The sequence below is a fragment of the Ruditapes philippinarum genome, unplaced genomic scaffold (assembly GCF_026571515.1).
Source record: "Ruditapes philippinarum isolate M1 unplaced genomic scaffold, ASM2657151v2 ctg14553_1_1_1_1, whole genome shotgun sequence".
NCBI classification, from domain to species: Eukaryota; Metazoa; Mollusca; class Bivalvia; order Venerida; family Veneridae; genus Ruditapes; species Ruditapes philippinarum.
The window spans coordinates 1-23,685 of NW_026856031.1; the positions used below are offsets into that span (position 1 = coordinate 1).

At 29.9% G+C, this 23,685-nt stretch overlaps 1 protein-coding gene and 1 pseudogene across 1 annotated transcript; one reads left to right on the plus strand and one right to left on the minus strand.

Moving 5' to 3' along the window:
- Positions 1 to 210: 210 nt before the first annotated feature.
- On the minus strand, positions 211 to 2,879 carry LOC132745186 (uncharacterized; the record flags this gene model as incomplete). Its single annotated transcript, XM_060734022.1, has 2 exons — positions 2,841 to 2,879; positions 211 to 539 (listed from the first exon to the last, which is right to left on the minus strand). Coding segments are annotated over exons 1-2 (368 nt in total), but the record flags the coding sequence as incomplete, so codon positions are not given.
- A 12,736-nt stretch (positions 2,880 to 15,615) lies between these two features.
- Positions 15,616 to 23,571, plus strand: LOC132745187 (putative lipid scramblase CLPTM1; annotated as a pseudogene).
- Positions 23,572 to 23,685: the final 114 nt, after the last annotated feature.

Sequence of the window (23,685 nt, forward strand, 5' to 3'; positions counted from 1 at the left end):
TTTTTTCTTACATAGCCGTGCCTTGTTTATCTCTGTTTTACTAAATTTTGTTTTTACTAAATTCCACACTATCAACACTATCATGAAATAAGTTTTTTTTCTTAATTGAAATAGAATTATTCCAATTTATCATTTAATCATCATTAATCAATTTACATTTAGTAACGTCAACTTAAACATAAAAGTAATCTTATTACATAAGTTCTTTACCTTGAACTGATCTGGTTCTTCGACATGCCCGTTATCAAGGCAACACATGATGCTGTTAATGTCTTTCCAGACATGGGTGGCCCATACAACACTGGCAAATTGAAATGGCCAATCTCTTTGTGAATCCCGCCAAAGTTCAACATTGACACCATGGCACCAAGGCTAAGAAGAAGGGGTCCATAATTTTCACCAAGTACTTGATGGGCATCTTCCAGAAATATCTTTAATGGGAGCAAACTGTAGGGCTCGGCTGGATGGCGGTAGAACATTGGTCCAGGTGCCCCTGCCCAATCTTGCAGCCAAACATAGTTATGTTCATTCTCACTTAGCTGAAAATATAAGGAAACATGATGTGTTATAAGGAAAAACAAATTAACCTGTATCTTCTAACTAATATTTGGTCTGAGTGTAATTTCCAGGACAAAAACTAAAAATAAATGAAGATTCAACCATATGAATCATTGGAACTTATATCAAATATCAGAATCTATTCTATTCTAAAAAAATAATTTGAATAAAAAATAAATTAATGCAGACAATGTTTATAGAAGAACAAATTGTCCAAGCCTTTGAAATGTTGTCAAATCTTTCTTATTTCATTCAAAATTGTTAAATTTAAGTGTATAATAATGATATCCATCTGATGATCAGTTGAAATACCCAAATACCTGTTTATGAAATGAATTTGTATATTTTCTTTAGAGGTAAAAAGCAGTAAGTGGTTGAATAATATTTCTGAATCTGGGAAAATTTAATTTGTCTTATTTAATATTCTTTTGTGTTGAATAGCATGCATCACTAATTAGAAATTGGAGAAATTTTAAACTAAAAATGTTTGTGTTTCCATATCATGAAAGCAATACAATGAACAGGTCAACAAGCTATTCTTATAGTATTGCAAGCAATAATACAATGCTTTTATACTGGTGAGAACCCCACAAGTCAAGCATGTGAGTCAGGCCTTAAAGGGCCAAGACTTTTGTGCACAACATAAATATATTTTTGATTTCTTAGTTTATCTGTTACATTAATTAATTTCTGTAAAAGAAAAGATCCACTTTTCTTTCATAATCTAGAATGAATATCCAAAAATGTTATTAAAATATTCCAAGGTCTTTAATTTAGATAATATGAAACAGAAACTTGAACATGCCTCTTTAGAATAAGAAAGTAATATAAAATATTAACCATATCTTTTTAAGAGATTAATTTAAGTTCGAAGAAATTCCCTTAATTTTGGTGCTACAATTTTGAACCATTAGAATTTTTAAAAAGCTTAAAATTTAGTGCATTATCTATATACTGCTATCTATCCATATTTCATTAGTTTCATCTAGATAATAATAATACTTCAATATTTTCTGGATCATCACAATTTATATATTTGCCATATATTATAAGTCTATCATATTTGTAAAATCCCTACTGAAAGTCATTAACATTCTGAAAATACTGATTGTAACCATCAATTAGTTATAAACCTTTTCATATTATCATGATAATTTTTGAGTTGAACGTAACTTAAATATAAAGTAAAGTGCCATACTCATCGGAGGGAGAATATTGTAATAAAGAGTATTCCTAGAAAACACAATTTCTTCAAAGATTAAAATTCTTATTTCATAGTTATGGACATTGACAATTTTAAAGGCACATTATGTCTTAAAAATGAATGAATATTTCCTTCTCTTGAAAGGGCTGCACTCAGTAGTTTTAAAACATAAAGATGATGATTTATTTAGAGCATGTTAGATGCTTATCACATAAGGAATGTAAAGCTGAATGTGAAATTATTGGTGATATAAGAGGAAAAATGTAAACAAAGTAGTATTTTGTCTTCCCTACAAAAGACACTTTCACAATAAACAATTTACAAAAAAAATGAGAAAATGCATAGGAAACAAAGTATGGTAAGGTATATGGGCAACTGCGTAACCTTTGGAGACCAAAGTTGGACACTAAAATTAAGAAGCTAATTAGAAATGAAAATAAAAGTATTTCTAGAATGAATTTATCCCCATGTTAAAGGAACTCGTATAAGGTTTCAAAAGCCTATACATTATATTTTTACACAGATCAGCTGGGGCACTTAAAACTGGAAGACATGCAAAACATTAATTAAGAAATATACTCTGAAAAGAATTGAAAAGTGTATTTTATGGTATTTTGAGTGAAAAGGCGTTCTAACAATTGTTCTGAAAAACTGATCTATAATTATGCACACAAATTACTGATCTATACTAGATCTACATCAAACTGAGCATTTATATTCTCGCAAAAATTATTTCCAATGTCAAAAAACCTGTCGAGCCCCTTTAATTTTGTATGATTTGTCTTAGACTGGTAATTAATAGGTGTTGCCTGTGATTATCTTATTCAAACTAATTTAAAGTGTATAAAGTGATAAAATGACATAAAAAAATACCATTTTACTTTGAAAAAAATTCTTCCAAAATTCCTGTTTGACAGAGATAATATATATATTATGTATATTATATTTTCAATGACAATGAGATAATCAAAATAGTATAGAACAATCTTGTATGAATGGGGTAATTTAAACCACCTTCTGTGATAGCTCTAGTCTTAATTTTTTGCTACATGGTAGTAAATGAAAATTATGCACTAACCACTTGTCCTGAAGTGTTCATAAACAGGTCTGGATTCATCATGGCCCTCTTGTTGTAACAAAAATATAGTTCCAGATTGGTTGGAGAGTTCTAATGTTGCGTTATACTTATATATATACATGCTAATATTCAGCTACATGATTATTTACTTCAGTGTTTAACAACAGGTTTACTGTAAACAAAATATATCAAAATTGGATAAGTGTTACACAAGCTCTAATTCAGAAATAATATGGGATCTTCAGGCTGTGTTATCTTGTAACTCTCCATTGGTCGAGTGGTATACAAGCTCGCTTTAGAAGCAAGAAATCTGGAGTTCAAATCCAAACTCATTTTTTTTTAAGTTCAAATAAACATTGAATTGAATATCAGTGTTACAATAAGTCTTATAGACAATTTACTATAGTTATACACTGGAAACACTGGTGACCTTATACAAACAAATTGGTTCCTCCAATTTCCTGACATTCTGAGACCCAAACGAATTAACGCCTGTTCTGTGCTCAATTTTGATAAGGTCAGTTAGAAATTATTGGTTGATAATCAGTTTTCAAGGGATTCTTATGGTTTGATTTACTTTGAATAATGGGTCAGTATCAATGAATGTTTCAATGATTTCTGTGCCATAAAAGACCAATGTGTATAATATTCAGAGGATCCCGTCAAATGGCACAATTTTCTTACCGCTATGATATTTGGTTCAAAATGTGATATACATGTACCGTAAAACTCCAATTAAACGCCCCTGGGAGCTAAACATATCCAAAAGGATTGCTATTATTAACAACATATTTTTTTCCTAAATCCAAAAATCATTGAAAATATATTTAGTGTTAACAAGTGACGGTTATAACATTAAAAATGTGTTAAATTTTTTTATAGTTCATTTTATACATTTTGTGTTAATACTATGAAATTAATGGATTCTGAAAGGATTTGAATAAAATTCTGGATTATGAAAGAGCAGATTTTTTTTCCTTATCAAAAAGCCTGAGGGGGGGGGGGGGGGGGCTTTTGTTAGGGGAGGTGCGTTTCTTAGGAAATTCACGGTATAGCTTATGAGTATAAGAAGTATTCTCTGTAATGCATGAAATAAATTGTACAAAAATTTCAATATGGTAGGTATGTCACAGTAATTATAAACTCTTCAATAAAAAGGGGAAAAGATGTAATTGAGAAACATTATATCTCAGTTGGTAGAGCTGCGGCATGGATGGTATTCAATGCATGCCAGGTTTGAGTTCCAGTCAGGCTGCACATTCCCACCCTGTTACTGTTAATGTCCATTTTGAGGCAAGTGGGGATCAGTTATTTTTCTCACATAATTGGGAAGAGGCGTTAGCCTCTTGATTTTGGGAAAAATGATATCTAAAATTGCTGATTTGGGAAGTAAAAAGCTGGTTTAAGTTCATATTTTTGGGAAAACTGCATGAGTTTAAAGAAAAGTTCAATTGGGAAGAGGCCTTTTTTTCAGAGTGTGTTATATAAGTAGAAAAATCACTGGGGATACATAATTATCTCCAAGACAATTCAATTTGTCACTTAAGTCTTCCAATGAAAAGAAACAAATTTCAATATAGTTAGGGTTATGTCAATGCATAGATGAGAGAAAATGTTTAAGCTGTAGACCTGCATAATATGGTATTCCATGGATTCTGGGTTTTTAGCTCGACTATTCGAAGAATATGAGAGCTAATGTAGTCGCCCCGGCGTCGGCGTCGGCGTCGGCGTCAGCGTCCGCGTCGGCGTCTGCGTTGGTTAAAGTTTTTTGTAAAGTCAAATATCTCAATTATTACTCGAGATTTTCAATTGAAACTTACAATACTTATTTTATAGTAAACAATGTACATCAGATTGACAAGTTGGAAATAACTCTGCCTACAATATTGAACAGAATTAATGCCCCTTTGGAACTTAGAAAATTTTGGTTAAAGTTTTTTTTGTAAAGTCAAATATCTCAATTATTGCTTGAGATATTCAAATTGAAATTTAAAATACTTATTTATTAGTAACAATGTACATCAGTTTGCAAAATTGCATAACTCTGTCTGCAATATTTGCAGAATTATTTGCCCCTTTGAAAAACTTAGAAATTTTGGTTAAAAGGTTTAACGGTCTTCAAAAGATATTTACTTGAAACTTTACACATGCACTTAGGGTCATAACGTTGGAGGGTCATAAACTTGTAATGTCACTGACCAAGTTCCATAACTCTATCTTGGGCATGTTAAGGCTGATTTCAATATCCCCTTTTCTAACTTACGTCTCTTGGTTAATGTTTACATGCAAGTTTTACATATCTCAATAACTATTTAAGATTAATATATTTAAACTTCAAATGCATTTGTTTTATTTTTTTTTCTTGTTTAGTATTATTTTTTATATGTTCATCTTAGTATTTTTTTATTTTTTTGGATTTTTTTTTTTCTTCTAATCTATTATTTTATATATATTTTATTAATTTTTTGTTTTAGTAATTAATTTCTAGGTCACTTGTTATTAATATTATAACATTTTAATTATAATTATTATTTATAGTTTCAGTTTTAATTATTTATTTTATTATATTATTTTATATTGTTGTCTAATTTATTTTTCTTAGAGTTTTTATTTTTAGGGCCATAATTTTGCGAATTCCTATCGCCTGATTTTTTCCCTCTTCAACTTAGGAAAATTCCCATGGTAAAGTTTTGCTTGTAAAGCTGTTTATCTCAATAATACTGAAGGGTTTGTGCTTTTTTGGGAAACAATCATTTAATGGCATTCATAATAATAAGGCAGTGATTTACTTGTAATTTAAAACATCTTTAATAAACAAGCCTTTGTAACCTTTTCTTGTCAAATTTATGTATTCATAGGTTAATTTTAGTAATTTATTATACTCAATAAAAAACCCTTGTGACATTACCTTCCCTAATAGTTCAAGTCAACTCTGTATAATTAGACCCTCTCTAAAGGCCTATAACATGAATTTATAAAAAAAAAAATTAGCCCTTTTGGGTGAACTTAAAAAAAATTTAAAATATCAAGGCTATTTTAACTAATCAAGCACTTAGAAATAGTGCGAGCATTATGCTGTCCTACAGGACAGGCTTCTTTGTTTTTGGTGTATTGGTGAGGGGTCTCTGGTTGGGGTCTTAGTCCCAGGCTGCAAAACACAAAAAACATTTTTTTGCAGGTAACATATTACCATTTTATATTGAAAGAAATGGAAGTAAATACTATTTTGGTACCAAAACAGATTTTGAAAGGTTTTTGAAACTGACTGGACCATTTTCCATCCATTGTAAGTAACAAGAAAAAAAAAAAAAAAAAAAAAAAAAAAAAAATAGGGGGGCTGGTATATTTAGGTACTGAGATAATGAGAAAATTTTTTTCCCAAGAATTTCATAAAATTGTTTTAAAAAATCTCAATTTCAATATACAGAGAGAGATTTTTAATATTTTTTTAGGGTGTAAGCTGTTAAAATCATATTTTTGGTCAATGTTTTTTCTAAAGTGTTTTGAAAGGAGTGCACATTATTACTAATCAAAAAGTATTGATTTTTACTAAAACATTATGCAATTATATAAACTTTTTATGGATTTCTAAGGCATAAATGTGGGCCTTTAATAATAGAGTTACTGTGACTTTTTTTATGCCCCGCCATGTTTTAATGGCCGGGGGCATATAGTGTTACCCTGTTCCGTTCTTCTGGTCATTCCGTCATCATCAGTTTTCCGTTCATTAATCTTTAAGAATGGTTGCACACATTCAACTCAAATTTGGACATATTTGGATATGTTATGAGAAAATACAGGTCAAGTTGAAATTTGGTCATGGTTCGATGATTTTGGCAGAGTTATGGGCCACCTTTACTTTGAAAATAATATGAAATTTCAGTTTCCGTTTCATTATTTTCCCCAACGGTACAACAGATTCAACTCAACTTGACATATGGAATATGTCATGAGAAAATACAGGTCAAGTTCGAAATTTTGGTCATGGTTCGAATGATTTTTGGAGAGTTATGCCCCTTTTACTTTGAAAATAATCATTCATTATCTCCCAAACGTACAACACATTCAACTCAAACTTGACATATGGATATGTTATGAGAAGGTAACAGGTCAAGTTCAAATTTGGGTCATGGTTCGATTTTGATTTTGGGAGACTTATGCCCCTTTTACTTTGAAAATAATATGAATTTTTTTAGTTTCCGTTCATTATCTCCCCAACGGTACAACACATTCAACTCAAACTTGATATGGATATGTCATGAGAAAAATACAGGTCAAATTCGAATTGGTCAGTGATTATTTGGCAGAGTTATGCCCCTTTTACTTTGAAAATAATATGAAATTTTCAGTTTCCGTTCATTATCTCCCCAAAGGTACAACACATTCAACGCAAACTTGAACATATGGATGTGTCATAGGAATGCGCAGGTCAAGTTCAAATTTGGTCATGGTTCAATGATTTTTGGCAGAGTTATGCCCCTTACACTTTGAAAGTGATATGAAATTTTCAGTTTCCATTTATTATCTCCCCAATGGTACAACACATTCAACTCAAATCTTTACATTTGGATGTGTCATAGGAATGCGCAGGTCAAGTTCGAATTTGGTCATGGTTCAATGATTTTTGGCAGAGTAAATGCCCCTTTCACTTTGAAAATAATATGAATTTACAGTTTCTGTTCATTATCTACCCAACAGTGTTACATATTCAACTTAAATTTGACATATGGATATGTCAAAGGAATGGGCAGGTCAAGTTGGAATTTGGTCATGTTTGATGATTTTTTGGCAGAGTTATGTCCCTTTCAATCTTAGGAATAAGCAGTTTTAAGTTTGAATTTGGTCGTGGTTCAATGATTTTAGACAAACTTATCTTTCCTGAATGTAGGAAAATTTTGAAAACTTTCAGTTTCAGCACTCATTATACTTTTAGCCATTATTTTGGCTTACAAATATGCAATAATGCTATTTTTAAAAGGTTAAGACTGAATAATTTCAGTGCCTTGAACATTGTATGAATGGTTTGTGTTAACAATTTTAAAAGTTTTAAGGGCTTTGAACTGAAAAATGAAAAAAATAATTAATGCACCATCTGAAATTTTGGGCATCCGTGGCAATGATGATACATTTCTAGTTTTATAAACAACAGCAAATATATTTATAAGATGTAGCTTTAAGATTCATTTTCAAAATTTTGGACACATAATTGTTCACCCGAATAAATGTAGCTTATTTGACATTTTCATTTTTTTTCAGATAATACTAATATAGTCCATATTTCCACTTTAACTGCACAAGAGAAAGTTCTTTTTTTTTGTTCAGTATATATGTTTCTTATAAATATAACCACTTAATCATTTGTGTCAGAGAAGGTTTAACTCAATTCTCAAGCTTGACTTTATTTCCAGAATTATGACTCACTTTATCTAGAAAGTATTTTTTACTAAGACCTCTTCATTCCTTATAGGATTTACTAAATCAAACTCTTACATCATATGAAAAGGTTTGTAAATCTAGCATCCATATTTCCAGAATTATCTCCTCCTAGAAACCTCTTTGAACCCTTATCATATTTTATATTATATCCATTGATTTAATTAACCTTTTCCCTTATATAAGCGTGTTTCGACGGCTTTTTGCCCCCCCCCCCCCCTTCTTGAGGCCTAAACAGTGAAAAAATGTCCTATTTTAGACCCCAAACACTGTTTTTCGTTCGAGAAATGTTGTTAAAAAAAGTGACCATTTTTTTCGGCGCCGCCCCCATCCAAATAATACATCAGGGGGTTGCCAGAAGGGGGATGTGCCCCCTTCTGTTTGGGGGGTTTGAAGGGGGGGCGAAGTCCCCCTCATCGCCAAGAAAATTTTGGACTTGTGAGAGGCTTAAAATGACCCCAGGTTGATCATAAAGTAACGTGTAACCAACGCTGAAAAGCCTTTGACTCTATCTCAATCCATTGAGACGTTGCAGCACTTTGAAATAAAGTTTGATGGAAAAAATCGAGGCAAAATAGTGATTTTTGGCAATTTTTGAGAGGTCCCCTCGTTGCCATGGTAACAGGAAATTTCAGACTGAGCATGTCGTTACAAAGGCAATGGTCCAGTCAACATTTGTTGCCAAGTTTGATTAGTATTGAAGCATTTCTCATAGTTTCATAGCAGTTTGAACTTGTAAGAGGAGGCTTTTCAGTTAAAATGGCCATTTTTCACGATATGCTCATGGGGGAAAGGGTTAATTACTTCAAAAATGAAATATATGCATTCATAATAAATTCTTTGGTCTTTGGTTTCCATGATTATATTCATATTTAACTATAAATTTATGATTTTTTTCCCAATAACTTCTTTGTTACACTAAATGCTGTATTTGAGAATTATTATTTTTTCACTTTTTTCTTTGTGACTATAATTATAGAGGATATTCAAGTTTTTTCTATAAATACATGATTTTATTTTCATCAAGTGGTATGAAAATAAATATTTCATGAGTGGTGGTAGCCACGAGTGAAATATGGTAATTTTCATGCACAAGATGAAAATAAATCATGTATTTATAGAAAAAACTTGAATTTTCTGTTTTATTATATACATTTTCCTCTTTTTTGCGATAAAAATTTGAAGGACTTTCCCTTAAATTTTGTGTACTGGCAGAAATTAAAAGAAAGTAGTCCGGCAAGACACCAGTGAAAAATACGGAAAATATGTTTCACCGCAGTGAAAAATAAATTTTACAGTGAAAATACGGAAAATGAAAATACTCATTTTATTTAATCAATATTTCTCAATATTTCATTTATAAGTATATATAATAAATATAATATACTTCTTTAAGCTCAAGTTAAAATTGTTGTTACACTTGGCATATGTATTGTCAATGTTCTATTAAGTCTAAGCATCCTTCATTGCAAAAGGGTTAACATCCTTTTAGTTTAAGACTTCTGACTTAAAAAATGTTATATTTTAAATAACACCAGGGAAATGTCTATAGATATTTTGCAACAGTAATGGGTGTTTCTTTACTGGTTTTAGTTGTGGAAACAAATTACTATGATACGACAAATGTAAGAACCAAAAAGGTTATTTAATTTTAAGTTTTTTTATGTCTTTAATTCTTTCAAATGGCAATTAACCCATTACGCAATTTAAATAAGCCTTTAAAACACCTTTTTAACCCCCCCCCCCCAATCAATTTTTTGATAAAAAAAGTGATTTTTTGGCAATTTTAAGATGTCCCTTGTTGAATGGTAAACAGGAAATTTAAGTCTGACTGACATGTAGTGCAAGACAATGTTCCAGTCCAACAATTGTGCCAAGGGTTTGAAATAGTATTGAATAATAGTTTGAAAACAGTTCTTATAGTTTTTATAGCAATTTGAGTTTGTAACGTTGAGAGACTTTTCAACAGCAATTTTTTTCAACAAAATTTGCTCCAAGGAAGAAATGGGGTTAAATGACCCTAAAGAATGCCTGCCTGATTTTTCTGTTTGGTAGGAGGACTTAATGCATTACTTGCAATACTATGACAATTGGGGCATGTATTAGTGGACATGTATATCCAGTTTGGGCTTCTGAGGAAAACTGCTAATTCTCAACTATAAAAATGAAGCATTTGTCAGTTGGAAAATATTGAAAAATATTTGTAGCAATTAGTGTGTGATTTTTTTTTCACAGAGATATTTGTTTGTCCTTTCAAATCTAATAATGTAACAAATTGATTGCATATGTATAAAAACAAAATTAATGCCTGTAAAAATATCAAAATCTGTAAATGCAATAAAATCATTTCTTTTTATACAACAACATAAAAAATATAAAAAATTGTCTTGAGAACATTTTATTTATACAAGCAAAATTTTTTAATAGTCTGTAAGAAGACACTTTTGTAGAAAAACTCACTCTATAATTATACATCTACATTATATACACCTTTAACTTCTGATAGTTTGTAAATGAAGAGTTAATAGATGAAAGATTAGAAAAATTTAATGCTTAAAGGCACTGTGATTATATCTCAGAAACAATTATTGTTACTTCTTTATAAAGTTGATAATGTGTCTAAATACTTATTCACTTTAACTTAAAGATTATAAAGCAACAGACAGATAGACAGACAGCTAACTTTACTCAGGTATTTCATAGTATATTACATGAGGTTAACCCTTTCACTGCCATAGGGACGGCATAATTGCCATCCCTATTATTTTCAGCATAATTGCCATATGGACAGCTTTTGCTGTTTCTATAATAATTCAACTCAACTCCACTCAAATAATTTTATTGGGTTAAACATACAATATATGTTTATAGCACATACAGCATAACTATAGGCGGAAGACATGGATTTTTTAAGGAGCACAAAAATGCAATGTAAAACATATGAATTCATACTTGTGACGTGTTCTGTAAAACTATTTTCTAATCAAATTTGCATAATATAAATATTTAGAATTATACAATTATTTTAGACAATAATAATTAAGTAAATTTCTGCAATGTAGGCCATGTATAATAGTAGCGTCTGAGATATTTTTTGCAAAGGTCAGCATATTGTGGGCATGTAAACAAAAAGTGAAATTCGTTTTCAATTTGGCCCGTACGGTTAGCCAAAAGTTCTAGCCGTATGTGAGGCACGTACGACTAGCCAGGACACACTGTATTGGCTAGCCGTACGGCACTTTTCAAAAATATATGGAAGGCGATATGCATATGTTAATTTTGACTTAAAGCGAGAATTTTAGTCAAGAATGTTTACTTTTTAGAGATTAACCGACGCGATCGCTACAGTAAAGAATGTGTTTTGTCATCTAAAGATGTCGAGAAAAAATAGCCTTTGGTTGCAGTTAAATAACATCAATTGAAATAGTTGACAAAATTTTGATGATAATCCTTTTTTGTTTCAATTAAGTTTAATTTTTAAATTGAAAAGAAAACACCTAAAATAATTGTTGGGCTCTGATAATTGCGTCAGTTGCCATCGGTATAGAAGTTTGTCCATCGTCCATCATTAAGGAAAGTTTGCATTATTACATTATTTTTCTTTTTCACCGTTTTTTCTAATATTCTTTTTATATATTTATTTATTCCACTCCGATCATTATTTATTGGATCCATGTGCTTAACAGATTTAACAATTCATCTTTCATACAAATCATAAGCATGAAAATTAAGGACGTTATAACATGCAACTTTGACACTTAATTTTATTAAGTGTGATTATACAACGCTTACTCGTATTCATTTTTGTGAATTTTTGCAGAGCATCTTTATTAAAGTGAACACACTAGGACAAATGCAGAGATTTGATTAAAATCGTAGTTTAATGACACGAAATAACATATGCATTTTCGACTTCCATATAATTTTGAAAAGTGCCGTACGGCTAGCCAATACAGTGTGTCCAGGCTAGTCGTACATGACTCACGTACGGCTAGAACTTTTTGGCTAGCCGTAACGGGCCCGTACGGCTAGCCACTTCCTTTTGAATAAATCCATAAGGGATTATATACAGTGGTTTCCTAATGATCTGAAACACTTATAAAAAATAATCCAAAAAACAATGTCATAGAGAAAGCATGTTAGCTTTTATCTGCCAACATTAACAAAAAAAATTTGTACTCATAATAATACTACTTCAGAATATTCCTGTCAATATAACTTAAATTGAAAAAAAATGGGGGCGGCAGAAATGCTTACCCATTACAGAACAAAATTCCAAAGTCCAAGTCCAGTGAAGTTTTCAAAACAGAAGCCCACTCTAGATAACACTCAATCAAAATGCTGTCAGAAACAAAAGAACCGAGGTCTATGTAGTGCAACAATAAAATCTAAGCAACTTGTTAAATTTTTAAGTGCATTAATCAGGACATCACTACTTTAACAGAATCAGTTGAATTACTGAGTAAAAAGGAAAATCCTTGATTTAACCCTTTTAAATACCTTTGGGTTATCACAAATTTTATCTTACTTATATTAGCTGTTAGATTGGTTGAAAAAGGTAAGAACCCGCCCATCAAAGACCCGCCTCCAGTTTAATGGATTGGGTATATTTGGCTTACCACAGACCTAACAAATTCTTATCTATAAACAAGTAATCCATATCGGCTACCATTCAAGTTAATGGGCCCTTTGATTATGCCTTTGAGGTGATGTTTGTGGCTGTGCCCCTCCTTATTATCAATTAAAAATGTTTAAAGGACATAATTTAAGAAGTTTATGTAACTCAAAAATTTACTTATGTGTCAAATTGCAAAAAATTAAAAATAAAATTTTTTTTGTTTAAAATATATAATTTTAATCAATTAAAAAATTGAACAAAACTCAGAAAGGGTGAAACTGAAAAAAATTTAGTAAATAAATTTTTTCTTTGGGTATTTTTTAATCATTTTAAATTAATAAATGTAATACTTTACATAAAATGAAAATATCTTAAATTATATGTATGTTCCATACCTTTAAATGCATTTTTATAAGGCGAAAAACATTAAAATAAAAAACAATGAGTCAGAAAATATGATTATGTTAAGAAATCCTATTCTCTACAGTCTTTTTATTTAATTCATACAATGAGTATTTATATTATATTTAATATAGGTCATTGTTTTTTGTTTGGTTATTTGTTTTTTTTTTAATATATATAATTGGTTCATGTCTGAACAGAACAGATCAGAACATTATATATTATATGCTCTTATAGTGATAATTATGATGTAGATTAATCAGTAATTCCTCAAAATTTATACATTAAGAAAACATAACATTAAGACATTTCTTTATTGATTTTCAAACAGAGCATTACTGCCTTTTTTCATGCCCTGCAAGAAATCCCACAAGAAAGCCTCATAAAATCTTATTTGAATATAATGTTCTGTCTTATTAAGGGCAAATTACTAGCCATAATTTAAGGAATAACCTGTATGGCAAGTAGCATCAGCATTTTGTTGTAGACTGAAACTAAACTTAAGCATCTGTTTTGAAATTTGGTTGATGAAATTATATGAGGATAGAATTCAAAAATAAAAATACAAACTTCTTAAAGTTCTTAAAATTGATTCAAGCAGAAAATAAAATTAAGTAGGAAATGGTGATGTATTAAAGAAAAAGCAAAATAAAATAGGTCCAATGTAGTATTATTATGGAAAGTAAATAAAATAAAAGTACTTACCTTTGAAGATGGAATGATGAATGTTGTGATCCTGATGTCCACTTCATTGAATTCTCAAAAATTCTGCGAATTTTTTTAAATAATTTATACATTTTTGTTTCCAAAAAAGCTTGACAAATAATCACACGCATTATAAGGCCCTTTGAAGGTGACTTAAATTGATAATGATCTATTAATTTAATTTTTATTTGATAAATTATGTGTATGACATAATTAGGGTTTATCATTCCCAAAGTACAATATGACATATATTCTTGTGACTGGATAATTATATTCATAAGTTAATCCTTTAAATAAATTTACATTTGTAGACAAAAAGATATTTCTTTTAAAGAAATGCTTTATGAAATTGTGATATATGATTTATGACCATCAGAAATGAAATAGTTGTTTTTCTACCAATAATTAAATAAAGAGTTTGCCTAAGGCTTTAATTTTAAAGTAAAAAAGTCCCTCTGAAGGTGACTAATTGATAACATCTAATTGATAATGATCAATAAATTTAATTTTTATCTGATAAATCATGTGTGACTTATTATGGTTTCATAACTCCTTAAGTAAGATATGGCCTTTATTTTTATGACTATAAATAAATTCATAAGTTAATCTTTTAAATAAAATGACACAGAAATTCCATTTGTAGACCAAAAGAAATTTCCTCCAAAAAATGCCTTTATCTATGATTTATGACCATCAGGAATGTTAAAGTTGTTTACCAATAAACAAGAGTTTGCCTTAGGCTTTAATTCTAAAGGCAAAAGTCCCTTTGAAGGTGATGTACTGATAATGATCTTTAAATTGATTTTATCTGAATAAATTGTGTGAGAGTAATTATGGTTTTATTATACAATATGACCTTTATTTTATTTGAATATGGATACATTCATAAGTTAATCCTTTAAATAAATTGACATTTGTAGTCAAAAAGAGATTTCTTTTAAAGAAATGCTTTATGAAATTGTGATATATGATTTATGACCATCAGAAATGAAATAGTTGTTTTTCTACCAATAATTAAATAAAGAGTTTGCCTTAGGCTTTAATTCTAAAGTAATAAGTCCCTTTGAAGGTGACTAATTGATAATGATCTATTAATTTAATTTTTATTTGATAAATTATGTGTATGACATAATTAGGGTTTATCATTCCCAAAGTACAATATGACATATATTCTTGTGACTGGATAATTATATTCATAAGTTAATCCTTTAAATAAATTTACATTTGTAGTCAAAAAGATATTTCTTTTAAAGAAATGCTTTATGAAATTGTGATATATGATTTATGACCATCAGAAATGAAATATTTTTTTTCTACCAATAATTAAATAAAGAGTTTGCCTTAGGCTTTAATTTTAAAGTAAAAAAGTCCCTTTGAAGGTGACTAATTGATAACATCTAATTGATAATGATCAATAAATTTAATTTTTATCTGATAAATCATGTGTGACTTATTATGGTTTCATAACTCCTTAAGTAAGATATGGCCTTTATTTTTATGACTATAAATAAATTCATAAGTTAATCTTTTAAATAAAATGACACAGAAATTCCATTTGTAGACCAAAAGAAATTTCCTCCAAAAAATGCCTTTATCTATGATTTATGACCATCAGGAATGTTAAAGTTGTTTACCAATAAACAAGAGTTTGCCTTAGGCTTTAATTCTAAAGGCAAAGGTCCCTTTGAAGGTGATGTACTGATAATGATCTTTAAATTGATTTTATCTGAATAAATTTTGTGAGAGTAATTATGGTTTTATTATACAATATGACCTTTATTTTATTTGAATATGGATACATTCATAAGTTAATCCTTTAAATAAATTGACATTTGTAGTCAAAAAGATATTTCTTTTAAAGAAATGCTTTATGAAATTGTGATATATGATTTATGACCATCAGATATAAAAAAGTTGTTTTTTCTACCAGTAATTAAATAAAGAGTTTGCCTTAGGCTTTAATTCTTAAATTAAATTAAAACTTAAATTTTATTAGTACAATATTAAAGTTGTTTACCAATAAACAAGAGTTTGCCTTAGGCTTTAATTCTAAAGGCAAAAGTCCCTTTGAAGGTGATGTACTGATAATGATCTTTAAATTGATTTTATCTGAATAAATTTTGTGAGAGTAATTATGGTTTTATTATACAATATGACCTTTATTTTATTTGAATATGGATACATTCATAAGTTAATCCTTTAAATAAATTGACATTTGTAGTCAAAAAGATATTTCTTTTAAAGAAATGCTTTATGAAATTGTGATATATGATTTATGACCATCAGATATAAAAAAGTTGTTTTTTCTACCAGTAATTAAATAAAGAGTTTGCCTTAGGCTTTAATTCTTAAATTAAATTAAAACTTAAATTTTATTAGTACAATATTAAAGTTGTTTACCAATAAACAAGAGTTTGCCTTAGGCTTTAATTCTAAAGGCAAAAGTCCCTTTGGAGGTGATGTACTGATAATGATCTTTAAATTGATTTTATCTGAATAAATTTTGTGAGAGTAATTATGGTTTTATTATACAATATGACCTTTATTTTATTTGAATATGGATACATTCATAAGTTTATCCTTTAAATAAATTGACATTTGTAGTCAAAAAGATATTTCTTTTAAAGAAATGCTTTATGAAATTGTGATATATGATTTATGACCATCAGATATAAAAAAGTTGTTTTTTCTACCAGTAATTAAATAAAGAGTTTGCCTTAGGCTTTAATTCTTAAATTAAATTAAAACTTAAATTTTATTAGTACAATATTAAAGTTGTTTACCAATTAACAAGAGTTTGCCTTAGGCTTTAATTCTAAAGTTAAAAGGTCCCTTTGAAGGTGATGTACTGTTACTGATAAGCCCCTTTGAATAAACAAGACCATTTCTCAAGCTAGATTACAGATTTATATATTTTATTCTAGACAAATTTTCACTCTGAGATTGTATAAACCAATAAATTTGTGAAATAAATCAATAAAACAAAATTATTCACCAGAAATTTGTAACTTTAGAAAAATTAAATGTAAAAATTAATCTGTATCCCATTGTAACCTTGTGTAACCCTTGTATCCCTGTATCCCATTTGATGAGGGGGTGAAAATGAATTGTGTTTTTTGTGCCATATATGACGAAAGCCCCCCCCCCCCCCCCTTTTAAAAATACAGGTAGAACAAAAGCCCCCCACCCATCAATCAAACTGGTTGGGCAAAAGCCAATTTAAGGCTTATAGACCATACTGACCACTATCTTTTTCATGCGCAGGTGCTCATATTCATCAAGGTTCACACTATGATTATCTAAATAAAAATGAAAATAATTTGTTTATGATGTTAATTTATTATTTACATATTGAAGTGATAACAAAGTATATGAAACAATGCATGCATGTGATACTAAAGTCATAGCTTTTCATATCACTTATTCCTCTCATATAACATATCCTTTTTTCAGTTTCTTAGTTGTAATTTTCTGGCCCTTCAATCGAAAATTTATTTCCTCAGGCTTTTAATTTGCTGAACAGAACCACATAAAAAATCAACTGACTGGAACCCAGGCTATCCTCAACAGTGCTCAAGTGATGAGAGCATTAATTTTAATATGAGGCTGTACAGCAGAATGGATAACCTATAAGACTAGTTATCTTAACTTATCTATAGAGAATACTGAATATATAAATACAAATCCTATCGGGGGCAAGTCATTGTTTTCTTAAGCAAGGAAATTTATGGTTACTGCTATGGCTTAGTACTTGTTGGTTCTAGAGTGCATCTATAAACTTACAGTTCCTACACAGTGAAACTGAAATACATTCTGTATAAACTATTATAATATATTTTATGCATTCATTGCATAAATTTGTATATATAATTAATTAATTATGTAAATCTTATAAATTTGTAATGTTTATTTATTTAGGGTCAGCAACAGCAACAACCACAGCAGGGATTTTTTGGCATACTTAAAGGTCTTGTGATTAGAATGGCTATTATATACATGATCAGTAGCTTCTTCCGTCGTGGTAGCACACCAGCAACACCTGCAACTACTGATGGGGACATCACCTCAGGCTCAGGGATCATACATCTATACTACCAATTTGTTTGAAAAAGGCACATTCATGGTACAAAAGATTTTTTGTTTTATCCAGCATTTTTTACATATGATTATGTTGCAAGACAGACCTTGGACTGCTAGAATAGAACAGAAAAGAAATATTTCTTTAATTCAAAACTTAAAGAGACACTACTGAAGAAATTTGGCATGATAAGACTGGAAATATTTTTTCAGGATTTGTTAACCATTTGTTATTTTTATATCTTGATCAATAACTTTTATGCAAATTTTCAGATCTTCTGTAAGCCCATTTTTTTTCCAGAATATCATTTTTATTGTGCAAAGATTGGTTACTCAAAAAAACTCAAATTTTTGTTTAAACATATTTTATTGCATTAAATACATATTATACATATAATGAGTATATATCAAAATTCAAATGGGTTGGGCAACAAGTTCTTACAACATTAAATCTTCTAATTAAGCCCTTCCCGGTCAAAAACTCAAATATGACTAAGAATCCCACAAAAAAAATTTGTTTAATGATATTCGGTCTAATTTTGAGAATATTTATTTATTAATTATTATCCTTGCAAAATTTTCCATTTTAGGTGCTTCACTTGATCTACGTTATCATTTCAAATTAATTCTTTTTAGGCTTGACCTTAGTGGAGCTATACTTAATGAGGCAGCTGTCTGTAGTAATACCAGTAAATAACAGAGACTTACTTATCCAGGTTTTTACGGGACACAGAATTCTGCGTCCCTATACGCATAAATTTTGACGTGTATGCATATAAGTTATCCACTTGCGTCCAAGTGTACGCACAAAAATAATCCTAGACAATAGATATTCTTGTTTCTGACCTGATATGATTTTATCTCTTCTCGAAGCTCGCAAAATAAAGTTAAAATCTAATACAGCGAGCAGAAAATTTGTTAGCAGAAAATGCTCGCATTTGTTCATTTCTGAAGTTAACATAATTGAAATCTACTGTGCATGCTATTGGCAAGTGCCTGCTGCAAAAACTGATGATGCAAGCTACAGTAAATGATGACGTTTACTGTAAAATCTATTTTAGGTGGCTGTTTTTGGTTTTTCTTTGGCTATATTTAGACAGACTATTTACAATAGGCAATTACTATTGGTTAGCGTATCCAATGTCAATCTACTGGTTTGGCGAATGAATTTTGTATAATAAAAAAGGCTGTGGTTTTTGCAAACTTATTTTTAAAGTTTTAAAGAAATTAAGTCAAATTTATCGTTGGTGTAATAAATATAATGGTTTCGGCAAACTTAATTTATGAGGAGGTGCAAAAGCGGTTTCGTAGGCCTTGTGTTTACATATGATATTTTTTAAAAACGCAACATATTTGTGTGTTTACTAGCACAGCTAAAATATTTGCAGTTACTGATCAGAACAGTTTTCAGTCTGTTAGTGTAATCACCTTATCAATCACAAAATATGCTACTAAATAAAGCATGATATTCCAGCCACTCAAAGACTATATTTAAGCCTGTGAAATAGCACATGATATTATTGTAAAGGGCTATAATAAAAACCAAACTTATTTAAAAGTGATAACAGATATTAAAATCATGTATTACTTATAAATGAAAACAGTACAATATACATGCATATTTCTTACAGGGTAAATAAATGATTTTGAGCAAAATTGAGTGGTCTTCATAGTCTTATTCAGTGAATATAATTTTGGACCCCTAAAATATAGGCCTGGACCCCTACATTTCTAGGCTGTGCATCCACTGGACCCCTAAAATATCAAAGAGATGTAAAACCCTGCTCAACACTGATATACTTAACACTGATATGACTCCATGTAAATTATACATAAATTTTTCGCTTTGTTTGTGTTTGGTTTAGATAAAACCATGTGCAATTACAAGTATTTTAAGGTGTTTTTTCATTCACTGCATCATGTTATGTTATTTCAGGATATGTATGTGTATGTGTCTGAGAATGAAGAAATGAAAGATTTTGATGAATCTGAACTATTCTGGGCAAAAAAGGGATTAATTTATGGTGACTGGGAGTCAGGACCAAACAAAGATGGTACACATGAATTCTCTGGAAGTATACCAGCATCTAAGGTAATCATTTGAATTAGTATACAGTGTACTGTATATAAAGATATGGTATTGATGATATGTAATTATTTATTTGCAAGTTTTGCAGTTAAGGCTCTTGGATGTGTGTTTATATTCAAGCATTGTCTGCATAGCAAAGGGTGAACATGGCAAAGTTATATAATCTATTATGTCTTTTTGATCCCAATATTAACATCTAAATATATTTTTTCTAATCTGCTGGTATTGGCTGGTGAAATTCTTTTAAATCATAATTTGGAAATAATGAGTGATGATTCATTGCAACAGGAAAATTTTCATACCAAGCTTGAGAAACTGGAAAGTTGAAGTATAATTTATGATTTCAGGCTGTACAGAATAATGGTTCAATATACATTCATGTGTATGTTGTAAAGGAAGGTAATTCACCTGACCCTAAAATGAAGGAGCGTTACAGCAAGCGAGACATTGTTTACCGTTCAATGCGTAAGTGAACATTATTTTTATAGAAAATCTCCATTCACATGAGTGGAAGGATTATTCCTCAATTTTGGACTTTTAAACACTCAGAAGCATCTTTTTCTGTATAAAATTATAAACAAAGTAGCTAGATACATGTACATGACGTACCATCTTTGGGATTCTTCAAATACTTTACTTCAACTCATTGTTGTTTAACAAAGTATACAGTTACTCTTAAGGGAATTTATACATACAAAGAATTTTTTTTTTCAAGTCTAAAGGAAAGTAAGTTTGTATTATTATATAAGTAGAATTCTATAGATTTGTTCATTGAGTATAAATAAAGTTTTATATTAGATATATAATATTTTATACTTTTTCATTAAAGTTTCTGATAAAAGAGCTTCTAAATGTGAAAATATTCAGATTCAGTATATTAATTGTAGTATTTGATTGATGTAATAGAATTGAATAAGTTCAAGAAAAGGCGATTTCTGGAGACAAAGAATTTACTGACAGGAGAAACAGAAGTTCATCCAGATTTAATCAAGGTAATGTCTCGTTATATCTGCCAGACTAAGATCGTGTTCCAGTGCACAGGCTATAAATATGCCATGTGTAAAGCACTTTATACAAGCTAAACTGTCTGTTCACATTTTTAATTAGTCAGATTTGAACATATATGTAGCATTTGATAGGTAACTAGGAGTGGATTGAGGGTAATAATTAATGCTGCTATATACATAGTTTAAAATTCCTGTGTGGCAAATTGACTCTTGTGCTGATTTTATAATGGGTCAAATGTGTGCATTTTTTGATTTTCACCAGTCAAAACCTGAATACCCATGTCAATCGAGAGCCCAGCTTTAATAAAAAAAAAATCCAGATTTTTTTTCATCAGGAATTCCATTGGTGAAAGAATAATATCCTAATGTTTCATAGGTACATATGTATTGATTATTAAAGAGCATCTTAACTTTTACCCTAGGCCTGTCAATATTTTACATGTATTTGTATTTCAGAAACCAAACTCTTCAGAGTTTGAGATATTGTCTCACTGGCATCCAAATTTAACCATCAATTTTTTGGATGATCATACATCATGGGTTAAAGGTCATATACCAGCTCCCTTAGATGAATGTAAGTTTATTCATTTGACTGTTAGCAAAACATTTGAAGTTTGGCTATTTTGGCACTTAGTCAAGGTTAGATAATGTAAAATTTACCTGTTTTATTATGAAGAAAACTGATGAATCTGTGTTAAATCTATCTGATCTATTTTGAAGGGATCATTATAGCACTCCTTATTTATTTGTGTAAGTCTGTCTAGATAAATTTAATATTGAGTTTGAATATCAAGTTATTTACAGTGCATGAAACAACATTGAACATTATATTCTGCCAAATGCAGGTGTTAACTGTTTTTATTGTGTAAATACATGTATTTCTTCTGTGAAAGTTTGTTCTTGTTCTCTTAAAATGTGTCAGTTATTATGTACATTGGTATATGTCACCTATAATTATTATAGATGTAGAGTTTGTGCCAGGACATGCCAAGTATAGACCAGTTCTCTACTTCAATGACTACTGGAACCTCAACAGTGAATATCAGCCCATCAATGATACTATACAGTAAGATTTTTATATCTTCATCTCTTAGATCATTTATTGAGCTCAAATGAACAAGGATTGATTTTATTATTACAAACTCTGTCATAGGCATGTTATTTACTTCATTGGGTGTATAGATATCAGGTTGTTAAAGTTCAAACCCTGGGTCAGTAAGTCTGTGACAGTTTTAATGTCACAATAATGACAATTTGACTTCTATTTTAGGAATGTTATGGACATTGTTACAAGCTGGGGATAAACCCAAATTTATAAGTCTTTTTCAATCTGTAATAAAGTTGTTAATCTACACTCCACTTGTTTCAACTTTAAGAGACTAAAATATTGTCATTATTAGTAACATCGGAAATGTTAAGCTAGTGTACATTGAATTATGTTATTTTGTATGATAATGACAAAAGGCTTTGCTTGAGTTGGTTGCTAATGTTGAGATGGTTCTTAGAAATGTATATACAGGGTGTTCATTTGACCCGAGACCTTGGGTTCTGACTGGTTAAAATTCTGAATGCACTTGTTTGACTTTTCATTATGAAATGTGTTTTATCCATGTGGTTGCTAAATAAACTATAAATTTAGATCAGTGATACTCAAAATATGCTGACCCTTGAATATTTGGGTTTAATCCTTAAAAATTTTGTGTGGCTTTGACTTGAGTTCCAGAGTCTGCCAAACACTCTGTATCTACATATAGATCAGCTGTTGTTTCCTAGTATTACATGGTGTTATATTTGACAGGATGTTAAACTTTACCTTAACCTACACACCAATAAGTCTGTGGCGCTGGCAGATGTACGCAGCTCAGGGCATGAGGAATAAGTGGACCAATATGCTGGGAGGCGGTGTTGGCGAGGAGGACCAGGACCAAGATTCTCTAAAGGTACACAGTGATTTCTGACAAGATTCCTCTGTCATACTATGAGTGGCAACTACACTAGGGGTGTAGGTCCTTACAATATAGTAGAAGTATTAGTGTTTTATCAAAGAGCAAATGGGTGATTTTGAGACAACAGTTTTATTTTACAGTTTCATGCAGAAATTGTACATAAAATTATTTCATTTTGTTCCTTTAAGTTAATATGAAGAAAATGAAAATGTATGGAAAAAAAATGCAGAAACATGAATTATGGGTAATGATTTATTGACAGTGATTTATATCTAACTAAGAATATATCATATGTTTTGTTGTAAGTTATAAAATATATCATATATTTTGTTGTATAACCTTATTGCTATTTTTTTTCAGACAGCATTTTTGGAGACTAACCCGTATTTGTTGGCTCTCACTATAATAGTTTCCATCGTACATAGTGTATTTGAGTTCTTGGCATTTAAAAATGGTAAGATCTAGCTACATGTAGTTTAAATGTTTCTTGACACTTTTGAAATTATTTTACCTAATATAGCTATTTTTGTAATGATAAAATCTGTATGCAACATTTAGCAATTTGAAA